Source organism: Parus major, chromosome 8 (assembly GCF_001522545.3).
Source record: "Parus major isolate Abel chromosome 8, Parus_major1.1, whole genome shotgun sequence".
Taxonomy (NCBI): Eukaryota; Metazoa; Chordata; class Aves; order Passeriformes; family Paridae; genus Parus; species Parus major.
Genome location: NC_031777.1, coordinates 19,194,098 through 19,211,740, shown reverse-complemented (window position 1 = coordinate 19,211,740; position 17,643 = coordinate 19,194,098). Strand labels below are relative to the sequence as shown.

The window sequence follows — 17,643 nt, the reverse complement described above, 5'->3', positions numbered from 1 at the left end:
AATAAAATAAACTGGACAGAAAATACACGGACTGTCTTGTGCCCATCACCTGATGCCTCTCAATGCAGAGCTGGCACCTTCTCAAGTGGGGCAAAAGACAACCTCTAGTCCTTGAAGACAGGAGTGAGCCCCAAACTCTGAATGTTTACAGCCTTTGAATCCTCTTCATTCACCTGCCAAAAAACCTGCTTCTCTGTGAGGGAACGAGCTGCTGGAAGCAGGGCTACAGGTGCTATGCTTCCCTGTAAGACCATTAGAAGGAAAGGCAAGGCCCAGCCATGGCAGAGTATAGATCTACACACATTGCTTATTCATGAGACAAACATATAAGTAACATTTACATTGATCTTCTTGTGCTATTTGTGAAGCTATTTCAGGGAATAAATTCCAGGCAGTGATATCTCGAGTCTCGTAAGCTGGAGATGGGCCTAAGGGCAGAGTGAATGGCAATCGGAATCCCTGACAATAAAGTGTTACCTGGAAAAGCAGAAATGAAAATACATTAAGATAAATTGAACCATATACTCAAAATATGACTGCAAAAAAAACCTTACTCTTACCTTGGAAATAAAAACAAACACCTTGAAGATGCATTTCTACAATTGCAGTTGTGTTACTCTCTGCAGAATGCACCCTAACCTTCAGCTTTTGTGAGGAATCATTATCATCTCTTCTAGTCATATCTGACTTTATAAGATATTGTTAAGAACATTGTAACTGATAGAGATGAGTTTAAGTGATAATTGAGTGAGTTCTTAAAAAATAAGGTAACAAGTTGAGTAACTGAGATGATGGATGTGTTTGGAAAAACGAATATCATCCATTAAAGGTTGAAAACCAGCATTTTCAGCATTGGGGTAAGATCCTTCACTGTGCCTATGAATTATATTTGCCAAGAGAATCAAATGAATGCCTAATGTGCTGACTTCTTTATTATCACATATTAAAGATCCTGCAGTACTGAAGCACAATGGAGGGTTAAGGACACACAAGTTTCTGTGCATGAATAGCTAGCTGTTATTAATTTGCCAGAGATCCATAGGGGAAATTTTTCAAAGAGGTGCATAGAGATTTGGTGGACAAGGACCAATTAATTAGTGGGACCCTGCAGGCTCTGCCTGTGCAGGCTGCTCTGAGAGGACCACTAACTGCTCCAGCCTGGTGAGAGCAGAGTTGTATTTGTGGCTTGCTCAGGCCAGTCACATCAAGCATGGCTCCTGCAGATGTGGGACTGGAGTGCCAGCACATACAGGTGCTGTTTGTGGCTGCAACAGGGTGAAAAGTGTTCTCAAGGCCCCCCTCTATCTGCTCTGAGACCCTGAGTCACTCTGGGTAAAAATGCATAAAGGTGTGAGTGCAGAGCAGTCAAACTTGAGACAATTTGGCCTCACTGCTGTTCTCAGAATGCAAATAAAGTATTTGACTACAGAGTCTGATTTTCAACCTTCTACTGCAGCAGGCCAAAGCAGTACAAAATCAAGAGCACTGTTGTATGTATTTGAACACACCCACCTAATATAGTTAGGTATATAGCAACTTCTCTAAAAGGGAATGTTTTGCTTTTTATTTCTTTACATTAAGTGTCAAAACTTTCAAAGTTGAAAATCATTCAAGGTGAGGGAAGGGAAAATGAAAATTTAACGTACCTCAGGAGCTTTAATTACTGTATCAATTGTTCGTGGAGATGTTGCAGCTGCTCTTACTGTAAATTCATGAGATGGATTTCTCTGATGTACTTCTGAGAAGCCCAGCACAAGTGCTGCACCAGGAACGTATCGCATGAATCTGGAGATAAGATATGGCAAACTCAGGTGCACGAACAAAAACACACATGGGATGGTGAGGACTGCTGGCAGATCCAAAAAGTCAGGAAAAAATGTAAGGAGTGAAAAGTCAAAGAAGTAATACTTTGGGTCAAATTAAATGGTTGATTTTATCCAGAAGAAACATACTGGTTTTATTTTGCCTATTTAAATGGTTATTTTTTGAGACTGAATAGAAGAATATTTTAAAACATAAAGGCCTTTTGAACTGAAATAACAAATAATTTAATATGGAAAATGAAATCTAACATGCTCTTGAAATATTTGGAGGCTATAATTTAATATGAAACATGGAAAAAGTAGAACACATTCATAAAATACTTGTGTACCGTGTTTCCATTCAAGCACTGCCTGCACCAGTACGTTTGGGTTGAAAAATTTCATTCAATTCTTTCAGTGTTTTTCAAAAGCCAAGTAGGGTAAAAAAGTCAAATAAAAACTTAGGAAATAATGAATTACATACGCTGTGCTTGTCTTTTTTATCCAGGATGGAAGCTTTCCCCATTGCACCTTCAGCTGTGCAGCTGGCTTCCTTGCCAGTTTTCCTGTGGTGGCCACTGCTGATATCCTGTAATCCCGACATTCCTTGCCCCATCTCAGTCTGGCCTTTGTAGACAGGGAAACAGTCACCCAAAGCTCAAAAAACAATCCCAGAATGAACCCTGACCATTTCAAAATGCAAAATTTTCTTTCACTGATTTGTGCACTGTTCTTTCATATTTCCAATCTTTTACTCTAAACCGGCTCACAGAGAAATTTTGACTTCTTCATACAAAATCTGAGGTATATTAGGAAAAAAGTTTTCTGGTTTGTGTAGAACTACATATACATGTTCCTGTCTCAAAGCAGCCTCTGAAACATATTGAGATTTCCTTAGATGTGGTAACTTAATCAAAAGTATTTTTTCCTAGAAGAGGACTGCACTTTAATTTCTTGCATTATAAAATTTAATGCACTATAATTTCTCTTCACCTTTCCCAAGACCTCCTGATTTAGACCCACCCCACTTTCTTCAATACTGAATATCATGCTGAATCTGTTAATTGCAAAAAGCAGAGGTTTGCAAATTGTTGCACAAACATCTCTTGCTCTAAAAAGCTCACGAGAAGCACAGCACAGGGATATGCAAAAAAAAGTAAGGACCTGTTCCTTCACTTATGATGCTCTCTTTGGCATCAACCTGTTACCCAACTTTGTTTTGTCTGTCTTTTCATATAAATATAAGAAAAACAACATTGTAAATATATCTGAGTTATGAATCTTTTGAAATCACAGAACAGTCTGAGTTGGAAGGGACCGAGAAGGATCATCCAACTCCATCCGGAAAGAGTTCAACTCCCAAGTGAACTCAGAGTAGAACAAATAATAAATTGTGATGAAGAAGTCAATTTTTCAAATATTTTTTATTATTTTACTGCTTATATTTTGATTTATCTTAAAAATCAGTATTTTTTTGCCAGATTTTGAAGTGTGTATTTTTTTAATATTATCTATTTTTAATTCAAAAGAATGGTGAAACATTTTCTGAAACTTTACGAAACATTTCAAAATAAATATGCCTTTCCTGTTTAATACTCCTAATCAGCAGATTCTCAGTGCCTACTCTGGGCTTTGTAGATGTCTCAGTGCAGAGCTGCCTGTGCACTTACCTGTGCTTTCAGAGGCAGTATCACAGCATCAGCACACGCTTTCCAATTGGTTTCAGCCAGCTGAACCACAACTAGTTGCACATCAACTTTGGCAGCATCAGAACGAACATATGCTGTAGCTTGATAACCTTGATTTCTGTTGTCACTCCTTACTGCCTGTGCCACAATCGTAATGCCAGGTGGAATTACATCTCCCAGGAAGTTGCGCTGAAAAAGAGCCCCCAACCATCTGTGCTTAAGTATTTTTGTGTATTCACCAGAGAGCCTGCAGTCCAGTTAATGTGTGCTGATAGCAGGCAGCAGCCCTTGTCCTTCATCAGTTTAGTTTGCAGTACTTATTTCTATATCCACAACAGTTAAGGATGAATTTGGTTGGAAATTCAATTATTCAAAGACGTGATTATTTTCATGAGGGATCCAAGATGCTTCCAAGCTATCTTTATGCATATAGCAAGATTTTGTTCATTATTTTAATGTTTCAAATAGCTGCCTACAATATGTACTAGAGACATGCAGAGTAGTATATGCATTCACAACTTTATTATACTACAGTTTCTTCAAGCCAATCAGATATTTTGAAATCCTGCTTAGTAGCAGAATTACCCCAGACATTGCCTGCATTTGCAAAACTATTTTTTCTATTATTATGTAGATACCTTTATGCAGTACAATTATAGAATACTAAGTGCATAATAAAGGTAAAGATGATCTGTGCTTAATGGACCTGCACATTTACCAATCAGTAATGTCCATGGAAAGTCTGATTTTAGTTATACTCTGCATGCACTCATGACCTCCAGTCTACATTTAAAAATAATTAGGCAGACTTATTTATTTCTTCTTCATTTTTACCTAGAGGAACTGATTTTGTATTCTGGGCTTTCACAGGGAAAAGAAAATTCTTTCTTCTTTAACTTACAGCTACATTCCCTTCAACGTGTATAATTTCCAAACCCAGTCTTTCACATACTGCAAACACCTTCAGAAATGAAGTAAAGGAAACGGGCAAACAAAAGCCTGAACACAAGGGGATTTAAAAAAAAAAAAAAAAAAATATTTTTTTTCAGGGGGAAATATCTCAATGAATTTTGACTTTCAATCTACAGACTTGACTTTTAGTGTCCTTCCTGAACCTAACCTCCTCAGCTGGTTGGTGCCACCACATCTACAGCTCCCAGCTAAGCCTGGCTACTCTGGGTACCACACACAGAGCTGTACCTCACGTGTCAGGCTGGAGCCATGGCTGTGGTGATGGATTCTGACTCTTTTGCTCCTCCTTGAGCTGTGAGCAGAATTTTCTCCATGGTGGTGGCTGTGGCTGCTGCTGCTGCTGCTGCTACTGCTGCTGCTGCTGCTGTTTCTGTGGCTGCTTCCCAGCTCAGAGGAAGATGATGATGAGCTGCTTGATCCTTTATGATCTGGATGCTATGAGATAAAATAGGTTAGAAATCTATGAGGTAGCCTCTAGTTTTACAGTGTAAATATCAAAATTACAGCTATCAGCCTCCCTTTATAAGTAACAGACTTGGACATATCTAGAGTGATATTTTTATTTCCATATATAGACATGAATTATGTTAGGCTGGAATGTGCCTCGGATCCACCTCGACATCTCTGCTGAAAGAAAGACTGCTAGACACTGATTGCAAATGACAACATCACACTGTTCAGATCTAATGCTAGGGAAAATGAAAAGTGGCATTTCATAAACGGTCAAATACATTCATATCCAGAAAAAAAAAGATAATACAATTTTATGAATAACACTATAAATCATCCTCTTCCTCTTTCACATGCAGGATATATAATAGCTGTACAGGTAACACCTACAAAAGCCATTATCACCCTTCTAATAAATGCTAAAAATATCTTTGTGCCATAATGTGTACTGAACCTGGTTTCTGAAAAAATCTGTGTAATGATTTGCCATGGTTGCCTAAGAACTGTGGACCTTGGAAGGTCCTGCTGCTTTATGGTTCCCCCATGGTCTGTGTTAACCTAGCTTTGGCTGCATTTGTGTTTCCTAACCCAAATTTGAGAATTGCAAATGCTGCAACACCAAAAGGATGTAGTGTAATAACATATTAGTAATAAATCTGCTTTTTTTTGTACATCATTAATATTGTTATTGGGCATTATGGAATGGTCAAGGGAAATGGCCCAATCAAAGTCTTTCAGTAAAAGGCTTGATCTCATCAGCTGCAGCTACCATGGCAATGTGCACTCGAATTAGACACCTACCCAGTGGATGTGAGCAGGCCTGAAGCGGAGACTGTATACTTTTGGAAGGTGAGATTCCTGCAAAATTCCAAAAGAAGTTGTTACCTACAGCTCAGTAAAGATCACCTTCCAGCAGAAGTCGAAGTATTAGACAATTTACCCATTCTGTAGAAATATAGTGACTGCTGCCACTGTTCACTCGGTTCTTGACGTGGTTTGTCTCAGCTCGTTTGTCAGATTTGCTGTGCCAATGGGAAACACCAGTGCTTTCACTGCTGCTGCTACTCCATGTTTTAGGCTTCTGCTCATGGACACTTCTCTCTCCTTTAGCAGCACTGGCAAGTGGAAATGATGTGGTCTTGGACTGCTCCTTAGCCTTATGCTTTATACCAGATGCTTTGCTACTGCTGCTGCTACCAGCACTACCTCTGGTACTGCCTTTGCTGCTGCTACTACTGCTTCTGCTGCTGCTGCTCTGGCTGCTGCTACCACTGCTGCTGCTCCTACTGATCCTACTGCTGCTGCTGTCCTTGCTGCTGCTACTGCTGCTGCTGTCCTTGCTGCTGCTACTACTGCTTCTTCTGCTGCTACTGCTGCTGCTGTCCTTGCTGCTGCTCCTACTGCTGCTGTTGTCCTTGCTGCTGCTCCTACTGCTGCTGTTGTCCTTGCTGCTGCTNTGTCCTTGCTGCTGCTCCTACTGCTGCTGTTGTCCTTGCTGCTGCTCCTACTGCTGCTGTTGTCCTTGCTGCTGCTACTACTGCTTCTGCTGCTGCTACTACTGCTTCTGCTGCTGTCCTTGCTGCTGCTACTACTGCTGCTGCTACTGCTCCTACTGCTGCTGCTGTCCTTGCTGCTGCTGCTGTCCTTGCTGCTGCTGCTGTCCTTGCTTCTACTGCTCCTGTCCTTGCTGGTGCTACTCTTACTGCTGCTACTGCTGCTCTTGCTGCTACTACTGTCACTACTACTGCCACTGCTGCTACTACTGCTACTACTGCCACTACTGCTGTCACTGCTACTACTACCGCTGCTACTACTGCTACCACTACTGCTACTACCACTACTGCTGCTACTGCCACTGCCCGCAAAGGGGTAGGACTTCTTTCCTTTGGCTTTGGAGTGCCCTGTTTTCAGATTTATCTGGGTTCCTCCCTGTGATGCTCTGTCGTCAGAGCTGCTGCTGGAGGGGCTGCTCGTTGTACTCTCGGCACTCCCACTGGCGCTGCTGGCACTGGATGACGAGCTCCTATATTTTCTTGTCCCCTAGTCAAGGGGAACATTGGAAAAAAAATAATTATTTTTTTGTGTTCCTGCAGAATGGCATAAGTAAAATCAGATGCAGAATTTCTGCTGCCTTAGAAGACAAGGTGTATGCTTGATAACATTCTTGCAACACATCACAATAATTCAAAGGCAATTTCATAATAATGTGTTAAACCCACACATAAGCAGAACAATGGCCCAAACACTTTTGTGATAAGGAGAATGCAGCAGGTGACCACACAATGACATGTAACTGGTATCAGTAATGACAATGCTGTAGCTGTCACTGTCTCAGGGCAGGTTGTGTAGTTGGTGTCAGAGCATTTTGCTGCAGTTGCAGTAGCTGTAAATAACAGACTACTTTTTGACCACACAACAGCTATTTTATCTCTTACAAGAGATTTTCAGAAAAGCATACAAAACCAACTTGCTCTTTCTAATGTCTTTCATTTGCAGAAAGGGTGAGTGCCAACAAAAGACCTGCTGAAAGAGTTGTGTACCCAAAAGTCTGTCTTTATTTTCCACTTTGGTATAATATCTAAACAAAGGAAGCTACTTAGTAGAAGGAATAAAAGTAAGCTTTGTGTAATGTCTCCCACAAATCCAGAAGTGGAATTTTGCAGCAGTACCTGATCATCAGTGTCAGCAAGGATCTTCTTCACTTTTTTAATTGCTTCTTTTCTGGAAGATGCTTGTGCTTCTGGATCTTCAAATGTTACTAGGCGTACCATTTTTGTAGGAGCTTGGTCTCCTGCTTGAACTGTGACTTGTATTTTTTCAATGGGTGCCTCAGTGTAAACTGAAATTTCATGACAATTAGTATTACTGTTACTATTAGCAACTAAATGAGAGAATAAGCCAATTTTACCATAATTTGGCAATTTTTCCTCAAATATAAATATTCAATGATTATTATTGGTATTGAGCAACTTTGTTCAAAATTTTCTCATATAGCTAAAGCACATAATGGCAATAAAATTTTAAAATATGACCATGATACTGGATTTTTTCTAGCCAATAAACAGAATGATCAGCAGATTTTAGTCAAGTGAATTGGATTGCTTAAAGAGATAAACCATGGGTTAATGAATTAAATGTCAGACAGGAGTAGAGGCTCAACTCTTGAACGCTACAGAATGGCCCAATGGTTAGGCCATTAGTTTGGTACTTAGAAAAGCCAGATTCAGTGGCCTGCTGTGCTTTTATTTCTTATGATCATGGATTAAGACATTAAGGACTAGATCCTGGCAGGGTTAATCCATAATTCCCTTTTAGAGTCTGGGTTTTAGAATGTAGCTACAGGACACTGCATCAGATCTGTTGCCCATGTCCAATTGCTTCGTGCTTGCATCCCAAATCCAATGATTCAGGATGCATCAGACACACTCTGCAGGCACAGATCAGCCCTGCTTGACGCTGGCCACGCTGAGTGACATTGCTGGGAGAGCTGGGAAATTGCTTCTCAGGCAACTGGGGGAGAAATGGATTCCTGCTGTGAGCATAGCCTGTTGCCAATACTGGCAGGCCTTGTACTTCTAATTGTGGATTTAGTGATACACATAAGATGCAAAAAATATATAGGTACATATACATCTGTATCTATCTATCTGTATGCCTGTGTGTGTGCGTATTTTCACCCACTATTTTCTTTTTTGTGCCCAGTTGTATTTACCTGGCTTGAAGGTCATTCTCAGGGCATGCTCTCCAACCAGGTAATAAAGAGGCACGTTCCTGATAAATGCTGCATGCACACTTTTCTTCTCAATGCACACTTGAACTCCAAATGTACTTGCGTTGAAGCACACGGACCGAACAAATGGCTCTTTTAGGGAAGAAGAATGTCCAGAAGAAAAGGGATTTCCTGATGACACATCCTCTGCAGACTGTCTATCCTATTAGATAGCACACATGTCAAGTTAACTCAGACAGCAGTGAGAAGAATACCTGCATGTTATGTACCTTACTTTGGTAACAGTTACCTGTACCCTGCAGCGTGAATTAACCAGTTTATTTGAGATACCAAGGCAGTGACATAGGACAACTTGGTTTTAAACTGGACAAAATTCTGATCTGAATGGGTTGATTAGACTACCTACCATAAAAGGAGCTTCAGGCTATAAGAATGGAAAATTATGTCACAAATTAATTCTAAATATTTAAATTTTTTTTCCTGGAATATTAGACAATGTTAACAGGTTCTTGATAAAGCTGACTGTGCTTTAGACTGACTGGAGCTTTTTCCTTTGATTTTTGATGTGTCAGACAACAGAACTTTCAACTATGTCCACAAAAATTCTGACTCACATGAGGTCTGACATGAATGTGACACTATATAAATTAAATGGTCAAAACATATAATATATTAGAAATTTCCACTAAAATCTATGCAATTTACATGTAGTAAGCAATGCTTACAGAAGAACAAATTAAAATTAATTAAAATTGGAATCAAATCCATGAAATAAAAACTATGATTTCCTGAAGCAATAAAGCAAATACCTAAAGATACAATAAACACAAGCTTTCATTTCACATATAATTCAGGTTTGCATTTAGTTTTTTAATGCTGTGTATCATATCTCACAAGATTCCAGCCTTGTATGAACCTTACCAAAAAACCCTGGAATTTCTAGTGATACTGGGAAATGCTCCAGTCAGTGCCATTTTTCAGTTGCTGTTCATTTAAGAATAACTGTGGAGTTTTCAGGAAGGGCAACACAGAGGCACAAAGTGAAATAAAGCTTGTTCCAGGGTATTGGAAACTGCTCTCACTGATAGCACGTTTGTCTATTGACTTCTCCACAGGAAAGTGCTGCTCTTGTCCTCTGTTCATCTCTTATTTTATCTGAAAACCCTTCAGAGTTGCAGGATAACAATGAAACCAGAACAGGACAGCATATTCTTCACCTCTGTCAGTCTTTTGCTGAATAAATTGTCACAGCGATGCCTTCACAACACTGCCCATCTTAGAAACCCATCCTGGCTTTTACAGAAACCTGGCTCAGGAAGTCATGACCCAAACTGCACTCCATCCTTGAATCAGGATGCTTATGAGCATTAAATTTGGCTCTCTGAGTTGAGCAGTGGAGCATCTTGTGGAACGTTTGTGACTGCCCCAGGAATGTGATGCTTGCATAATGGCTGTGAAGTATTTAAAGATCATGGGCCTGTAGATGGCAGTGCAAAATTAATTACCAAAGAAAATACTTTTGCTTTAGAAAAAGTGTTGTAAATTTGATGTATTACAGTCCAGATTTTAAAATAATGTTACTGTAAAGCTCTTTGTGTTATTAGATTGAACCTGACTTATTTCAAGTGAAGCAGCATTGGTCAGAGATGAATTGTACCCTTTTGAGAAAAGAAATGGTTCCCTCCTGTCTAGAAGCCCAAAAAAGAGTATTCAGACACAACATCATTTACCCAAATGTTATCAGTCTCGCCTGATGCAGAATCTGAATTGAAGGACATCTTCATTATGTCAGGCACTGCTTCAGGTAAAAGAACTGGAGTCATCTTAGTAGCATCCAAATCCCCAATATTTCGTGTAACAGCAAATGTCTTAGACCTGCAAAATAAGCATTAGAGGAAACCAGTATTGATAAAGCACTGCTGAGGAAAAGACCTGAATAATGCCTTGTAGCCTGCACTCAGCAACAAGTATCATACCTTGCAAATTGCTTTACAGATATTTACAACATCCTTCCTGTTATCTGTGTTTTCAAAGACTGCTAAGAGTCAATAAAGACACAAACCAATCTCAGGGGCAGATAGCCCAGTCAGGATTTTAGAATCATGAGTACAGGATAAAAACCTTACAGCTGGTTGGATCTTCATACCCTAATACCATGAAAAACAGCACACTTAGAAGTTCGGCTGTGGATTACTTTATTAAATTTTTGAGTCACCCGTTTTGAGCTCCTGGACTTCTATATTTTTAAACTCATCATTTGTGTGTTCACTGAAGTAACCTTATTTCTAATATGTTTTGACATTATATTTGGAAAAATACTGCCATAACTTCAAAAAACAACCTGGTGGCTACTGAAAACAGTTTCCTGTGTTATTTTTATTAAAGCAGAATTAAAGAAAGGAGCATGAAAACGTGAAAGTGTCTCCAGCTTGATTTAAATTCACTAATACTCATGGCTTGGCCATGACTTGGCAAGAGGTCAAGAGAGGTGTGCAGGAAGGTTAAGAGCCTATTTATGTTAATGTGCTCAGTACTTTGTTCCCAGTGCTGTGAACTCTAAGTGCATTTGCAGGATCTCAGACCAGTGATAGAAGGTGCAGCATGAGACTGAGGCTCTTATGATAAAATATTCTGAACCCCTGGCTTCATACCCCACATTCTTCAGGGAACTTTTTATGGTTCTGTGGACTGAGAGTTTTGTTTTGGGTCAGAGAAACATCTCAAATGCTGAAATGCTGTTGAGAGACAAAAGCCTGTTTCCCTCAGCTGTTAACACTGTGCTAGCTCTACCTTATTAGCCATTATCAGCTAGCATTTGTCTCAAAATTCCCCATGTGCTCTTTCTCAAGGATGGAGCTGATCTCTTTGCCCTGGGGCTTTTGTGGTCTGCCAATGGAGGTGGCTGCTGTGACAGTGAATGGGAAGATGGTCTCAAAATGGTCTCTATTTTAATATGGTCCACACTGTACTAGCCTGAGCAATTCCAATCTAACCTATTTGAAAGATGAATTTGTATTCATTTGATAGCCCTCTCTTCCTCTTGAAGGCTCCTACCGTGCTGTGTGCAATGTAAAGCACACAATTGCTCTTCATGTGGAACACCTCAATAAAACGTGTGTCACCTGTGGGCTTTGTTTTCTTTTCCATCTCTCTCTTTTTTTAGATAAGGACATGACAGCAACGCTCCACGCTGGGTGATAGGAGAACCTTGAAGAATGGAATCTGAAATAAAATATTCTCCCTAACAAGCAGAGGGGATAAAAGAAAATACAAATCAACTTGCATTTCAGATGGTTCATCTGGGTAAAGAGACAAAAAGGGAAATGGTTTTATTTTAATCCCATTCAATAATTCAAATGACCACTGAACTGCAGGCTGGATCTCCAAGCAGAAAGCCCTGGGGTTTCTTTTCCAATTTTTTTTTAGTATTTTTATGCCAATAGTCTACTCCTGCCACCTAATGAAAGTGAAGGATCGATTCCTCCCTGTTGAGCACAGAGAGCGGACAAATGTAGCAGCATCACAGGTGACACGTGTCAATGTCTGCAGAATCACACGGCACAGTAAAAATAGGCTACAAGAGCCAGCTCTGGTGCTTTAACAAGAAAAAACAGTCACAAAGAAGGCCTAAAGCTATGGTATGAAAGAATCTGTTCCCTCTGATCCCACACAAGGGGAAAAAAATAAAAAGGAGGTTTTCCAATATGTATTAGTGCATTTTTTGGATGAGAGAAGAAGCTGTGCTATAATATAAGCCAAACTCACTGCAGGGGTAAGGGACAAGCAACTCAGCTATCTTGGACCCACTGATGTTTCAGTGAGTGTGGCCTTACACACATCCCTAACATGGGGACAGAAGACCTCAAATGTCTGTTTAAAACAAAAAACAATCAACGAAAAACTATTTTCCCAGGTGTGACATCACATGTAAACAAATGAGCAACAAGATACAATCAGTCAGCCAGATCCTTAGCTATCTTTCTGATGTGGTGAAACAAAATATTCTGCCTTTCCTATACATCTCCTTTCCAACTTTGGCGCAAAGGTAATATAAAAAGAGAGACTTGGAGCCCCACCTGTTTCCCTTTTCTGCCCTCCAGACACACCTCACTGCCTCAACAAGATCACAGTCTAAGCTGCCTCTTCTGCATTTTCTGCTATAGATGTATAGAGGTATGTAGTCATGTTGGTAAAGGAGTTTTCTAATTACCTGTTTCATTTTATAAATAAGATGCCTATGTGAAGAAATTTCTGCTTATCCTACAGCTAAAATAAACAAAAAACCTTATGATACAAGCTCAATTCATGATTATGTATATACTTCAGTATGCTGTCATTATGAATATGTGGTATATTAGCAAAGTGCATTCTCTGGCAGCTCTCCATATTTATACTTTAATCACAGAGCTCTAATTTCCCCTGAAATTTATTTGATTTTTACTTCTTGTAAATTTTGTTTAAAAGTATGTTGAAGTAGCCATCTGTAGTATACTAAATAATTATGCTAAAAGAGCCTTAAAAATAACCATTATTTTTAATTAAATTTTGATAGGATTGAATTGAAACACATGCTATATATTCTCTCCATAGTACGATTAATTACTGTGCTCTGATTTTTGCTATAGAGAGACTTGAGCCCATAATGTGCTGATTTGTCTTGGGAATGCAACCTCTCTATCACCAAAGTTTTCTTTTTTTTTCTTTTTGAGCTTGTGATTACTTACCTGAATTTCTCTTTGGCTCTTGAAAATTTATATAAATCCCACTGCTGTGACAGGTTATAACCTTTATGGTGTGTAGGATATAAATGAACTTAATGCTGTTGAAAACCCTTTGCTTCATGTGTCTGAATATGAGATATGTTGGGGAAAATAATATCATATCCTGTCTAGCTTTAATGAGATGGGACTACAGAAGGTAACCTGCTGACCATCAAGATAGTGCCCAATACTAAAATATTTTGAACGGAGCTCACAAATACAAGAAAGATCAATAGCTTTCTTTAAATGGGGAATTTAAAGCTAACAAGGGAAGGTGTCACAATATCTCTAAAATACTGACTTCAATTGGATCTTTATTATTTGGTATATCTATGCAAAAGAAAGAAAAAGACTATGTTCAACTAAAATTTTAAACTCAGTCTATATAGCTATATATAGATATATCTATATATCTTTATCTATATAAATATATATTTATCTTTTCTCTCTACCAAGCCTGCTCATTTCTCTTCATGTTTCCAAGATTTTACTTTGCTTGGTCTTTGACCTCCTCAGTGATGTGGTTCAATGTTACATTCTCCAGTTATTGCTTTGCCTTCACTTGCACTCATTGCTGTTTCATTGCTCTGTGTGGTTTCCACTGGCCATTTGTTTTGTAACAGTGAATGGGAATGCTTTTTGGAGAGAAATTGATGGTGCTAGAAGTCATCTAGTGACTATTAGCTTTCTCATATTCTTGGCATTATGGAGCTATTTCCAAGTGACTGCTTCACTTTATAAATGGTAATGCTGCAGGGTCTAGAGCAGGGTTTGTGCTGGAACTCATGGGCTTCTCTGCTGTAATACCTTGTTTCTGACACTGAGTTGCTTTCTGCTTTATGGCAATGTATTTAACCCTTTTTGTGTCTCATTTGATCTCCCCTTAAGCCAAAAGAGACCATTTTTTATTTATTTGCAGGGAGGATCCTTCTGTTAAAATTTCTCTCTGCTTGAGGCTCTAAACTCCCTATCAGTATTCAATATTCTCATTTCAGTTCAGTGTGCTTATTGAGTTCATTAATAGCTGCCTCACCCTCTCTAACACTGGGAACTAGTGAGAGCTGTTGCCTGCAGTCCCTGATGACCTTAGGAGCAGACTGTCCTGGCCTCCATAAGAAACTGAACCAAAAAACCCATGCAGCTAACTTTTCATCTCTGAAATGCTGAGACCCTCCCTACCTCTGCATGGAGAGACCCTTGTTACAACCACACTTGATGGAGTGGAGGAATTGTCTCAGGGAGGAAGATGAGATGTCAAATGGTCAGTGACTATTGAAGGACAAGGGGAAATAATGATGAACCTAACTGGTGGCTAAATTGAGGAGACCTACAGAGCGTCTCTGGGCCAGCAGCCATGAATGCTAATTGCAGCTGGATCAACCAACTGAGCTCTTTTGTTACTGCTGTATTCCTAGAGCAGAAACCTGTTAACATTTCAGTGGTTTGTGTAATCGCTGATTTCTGTTGTCAGTGAAGCTTTTTCCTTCGTGATGAATTTTCAGCTTCTCTTTCTCAGGTTTTTTTCATGTGTGCACGTGTGAGGGTTTCCTAAGTTTGGTCTACTGCTTTGATTCCTTGGACATACTCTTTCTGTTTCCTCCTGCTCTTTGCATTTGTATTTCCATCTGTTTTCATTTGTTTGGCATCTGGCTACAACAGTTTTCCAGAGTGTATTGTAATTGCATGCACTGATAATAAATCAAGGAGTCCTAACAGGTAAGAAAACCAAATGGCAGCCACAGGGGAACAAGGTGAAAACATAAGAAACACCAAACCCTCTATGCTTCAAGGCATCTAATGCAAATATAGATGGGTTAACTGTTCTAACTGATAGGATTCAGCTGACTTATATCTTCCATAATGTTCCCAGTTCAAATATTTGTATCAAGATAGAAATTTTATGTCATTTGTGTTTCAAGTAGCTTATAGATCTCAACAACTGAGATATAGTCCTAAGGAGGGTTTTCAGGTGAACACCACAGAAGATAACACACATTTTCAAGCAAAGTTTAAGTACATGACATTTCATTTAAAATAAACATCAACCATACCAATCACCACCACTTATTCAAGCTGTAAGTCAAAGACAAGATTCCTAAATATATTTGGATTTATTTAGGAGACCCTGTTTTTCTACATAGAAATATACTAAGTGCTATTTCTTACCTTATGCTAATTATGTCAGTCTCATCTTTACATGGTGGAATTTCAATTTTGATATTTTTTTCCCTCATCTGGATAGTGGCAACAACATTCACAGGTACATGAGCACTCATTTTGGTGCGTGCTTCCAGCCCTGCCTGGACTGTGTGTGTGTTGATTCCCATTACAAAGGTCATCTCCTTGGCCATGCTGAAAAGGTAGAATGAGGGTATAATTATGTTCATGCAGCAAACTGCTGTTGAATATGTATGTCCTCTGTCACTTGAAAATATTATTCTTTTATACTAAACACCTACCTTAGACTCATTTTGGATCTCAGCCTAATGTTGGCATTTAGTAACTCAGTCAATCTGAAATCAGACTTTGGAGAAGGTGTAATCTGTGCTTGAACTATTACAAAGAAAGCAAAGAAAGGGTTAAGAATGCCCTCCAGTCCTAGCAAGAATGTTTGTATTGCCAAAGCAATGAGATATATTACCATTTCCTGCCACTTTTGTGATAGAAGAGTAATAGAAGCTGGTCTCTGTTGGGAAGCCAGTGCAGGTGGGCACGATGCGGCGGATCTCAGAGGACAGAAGAGCTTTGGTCCACTGCCTCCCTACCCCACTTTGAAGGCTACTGATTATTCTCCTTAGTGAAGGGATTTTTTCATCAGATCCATACCATGCCTGCAATTACAGAGTTCAACATGTCTCAATAAGCAGAACTTGAGTATCATGATCCGTGTCATTAACTGTGCCTCAGGGGAAATTCTGCCAGCAATGATTATAAATAATCCTGATCAAAACTTGACCTTATTTGCCTTGACTAATACTAGAGACAAAAAACCCAACCATGGATTTATAAAAGGGAGAGAATGTATGAAAGCAACAGTATTTTTGATCTTTTAATGCTTGGGTAGTGGTGCTTTAAAAATGATACCTGCAGTGCGTTTTGGATGGTGTTTTTATCAAGTCCACCAAAAAACAGCTCTTGGCCAAACATCTTCAAGTAGCCTGATGCAAAAGGTTTGTCACTGGAGAATGCCTTCCAGTCAGAGAGCTGTGTGAGAAGATGAAAAAAACCTGATTCTTCATAACATTTGAGAAAGCAATATCAGAGATTTTATTTTCCCCCAGAATTTACCGTTTTCAGAATTTTCTTGAAGTCATAGTCAGTCTCCCAGTCCCTGTCAGGAGAGTAACCTTTAGCAAACACCTCCTGCAGTCCTTCAATTGTTATTCCTACCTGTGGGAAGAAGTAAAGTGCAGATGCCAGTGGATGGTGGTTGTAAGAAGGGAATAGAGGGTAAACTGTGGGTAGACCAAATTACCTCCAAGGGATCAGCCACTCTTCCAAGGAAATGTGTCCGTAGCTGGGACATTGCCATAGCTGGAATTAAGCTACCCACATTATTCAATACCAAATATTTAGCTGCCAGCCCACTCATAAGCAACTCTGCAGAAAAATAGGCAGTAAGACACAGCACAGTTAGTTTCTAGGTCAGAGTGTATAGATTGTATCTATTTACTGATTAAATAGTCGGCATCATATGAGCAAGGCCGGAAAACTCAGCTATAAAACCGGTGTTCTAAAACAGTTATAAACAGAATATTCTGAATTTTTAACTAATAATGGGCAAAGCTACAAGCTCATTGCATGGTGATGCATGGCTGATCATTGCATGGTGGTTATGTTATTTTTCCAGTTGCTTCTGCTATATCATAGAGTCATAGCATGGTTTGGGTTGGAAGGGACCTCAAGGATCATCCAGCTCCAACCTCCTGCCATGGGCACAGGCCCCCTCCAGTAGGTCAGTTTGCTCAAATCTGCATCCAACCTTGCCTTGAGTACTTCCAGAACTGAGGCATCCACAACTTCTCTGGGCAAGCTGTACCAGTGTCTCATCACCCTCACAGAAAATAATTTATTCCCAATATCTAATATAAACTGACTCCCTTTCAGTTTGAATACATTCCCCGTTGTCCTGTCACTCCATGCCTTTGTATAAAGCCCCTCTCCACACTCTTGCACACTCCCTTCAGCTGCTGGAAGGCCACAATTAGGTCACCCCAGAGCTGCCTCTTCTCCAGACTGAG

The 17,643-nt window shown here is 39.6% G+C and overlaps 1 protein-coding gene across 1 annotated transcript in view; it reads right to left on the bottom strand.

Moving 5' to 3' along the window:
• LOC107207949 (vitellogenin-1-like) overlaps positions 1–17,643 on the bottom strand; it is a 43,050-nt gene that overhangs the window by 6,569 nt on the left and 18,838 nt on the right. Inside the window, exons 13-29 of the mRNA XM_033516462.1 lie at positions 16,878–17,002; positions 16,691–16,792; positions 16,487–16,606; positions 16,044–16,233; positions 15,862–15,955; positions 15,569–15,754; positions 10,373–10,517; positions 8,625–8,844; positions 7,582–7,751; positions 6,526–6,952; positions 5,853–6,118; positions 5,714–5,770; positions 4,691–4,897; positions 3,473–3,679; positions 2,287–2,429; positions 1,647–1,785; positions 342–477 (exon numbers count right to left, since the gene is read on the bottom strand). Coding sequence (XP_033372353.1) covers positions 342–477; positions 1,647–1,785; positions 2,287–2,429; positions 3,473–3,679; positions 4,691–4,897; positions 5,714–5,770; positions 5,853–6,118; positions 6,526–6,952; positions 7,582–7,751; positions 8,625–8,844; positions 10,373–10,517; positions 15,569–15,754; positions 15,862–15,955; positions 16,044–16,233; positions 16,487–16,606; positions 16,691–16,792; positions 16,878–17,002 — 2,934 coding nt within the window. The remainder of the gene's footprint in view (positions 1–341; positions 478–1,646; positions 1,786–2,286; positions 2,430–3,472; positions 3,680–4,690; positions 4,898–5,713; positions 5,771–5,852; positions 6,119–6,525; positions 6,953–7,581; positions 7,752–8,624; positions 8,845–10,372; positions 10,518–15,568; positions 15,755–15,861; positions 15,956–16,043; positions 16,234–16,486; positions 16,607–16,690; positions 16,793–16,877; positions 17,003–17,643) is intronic.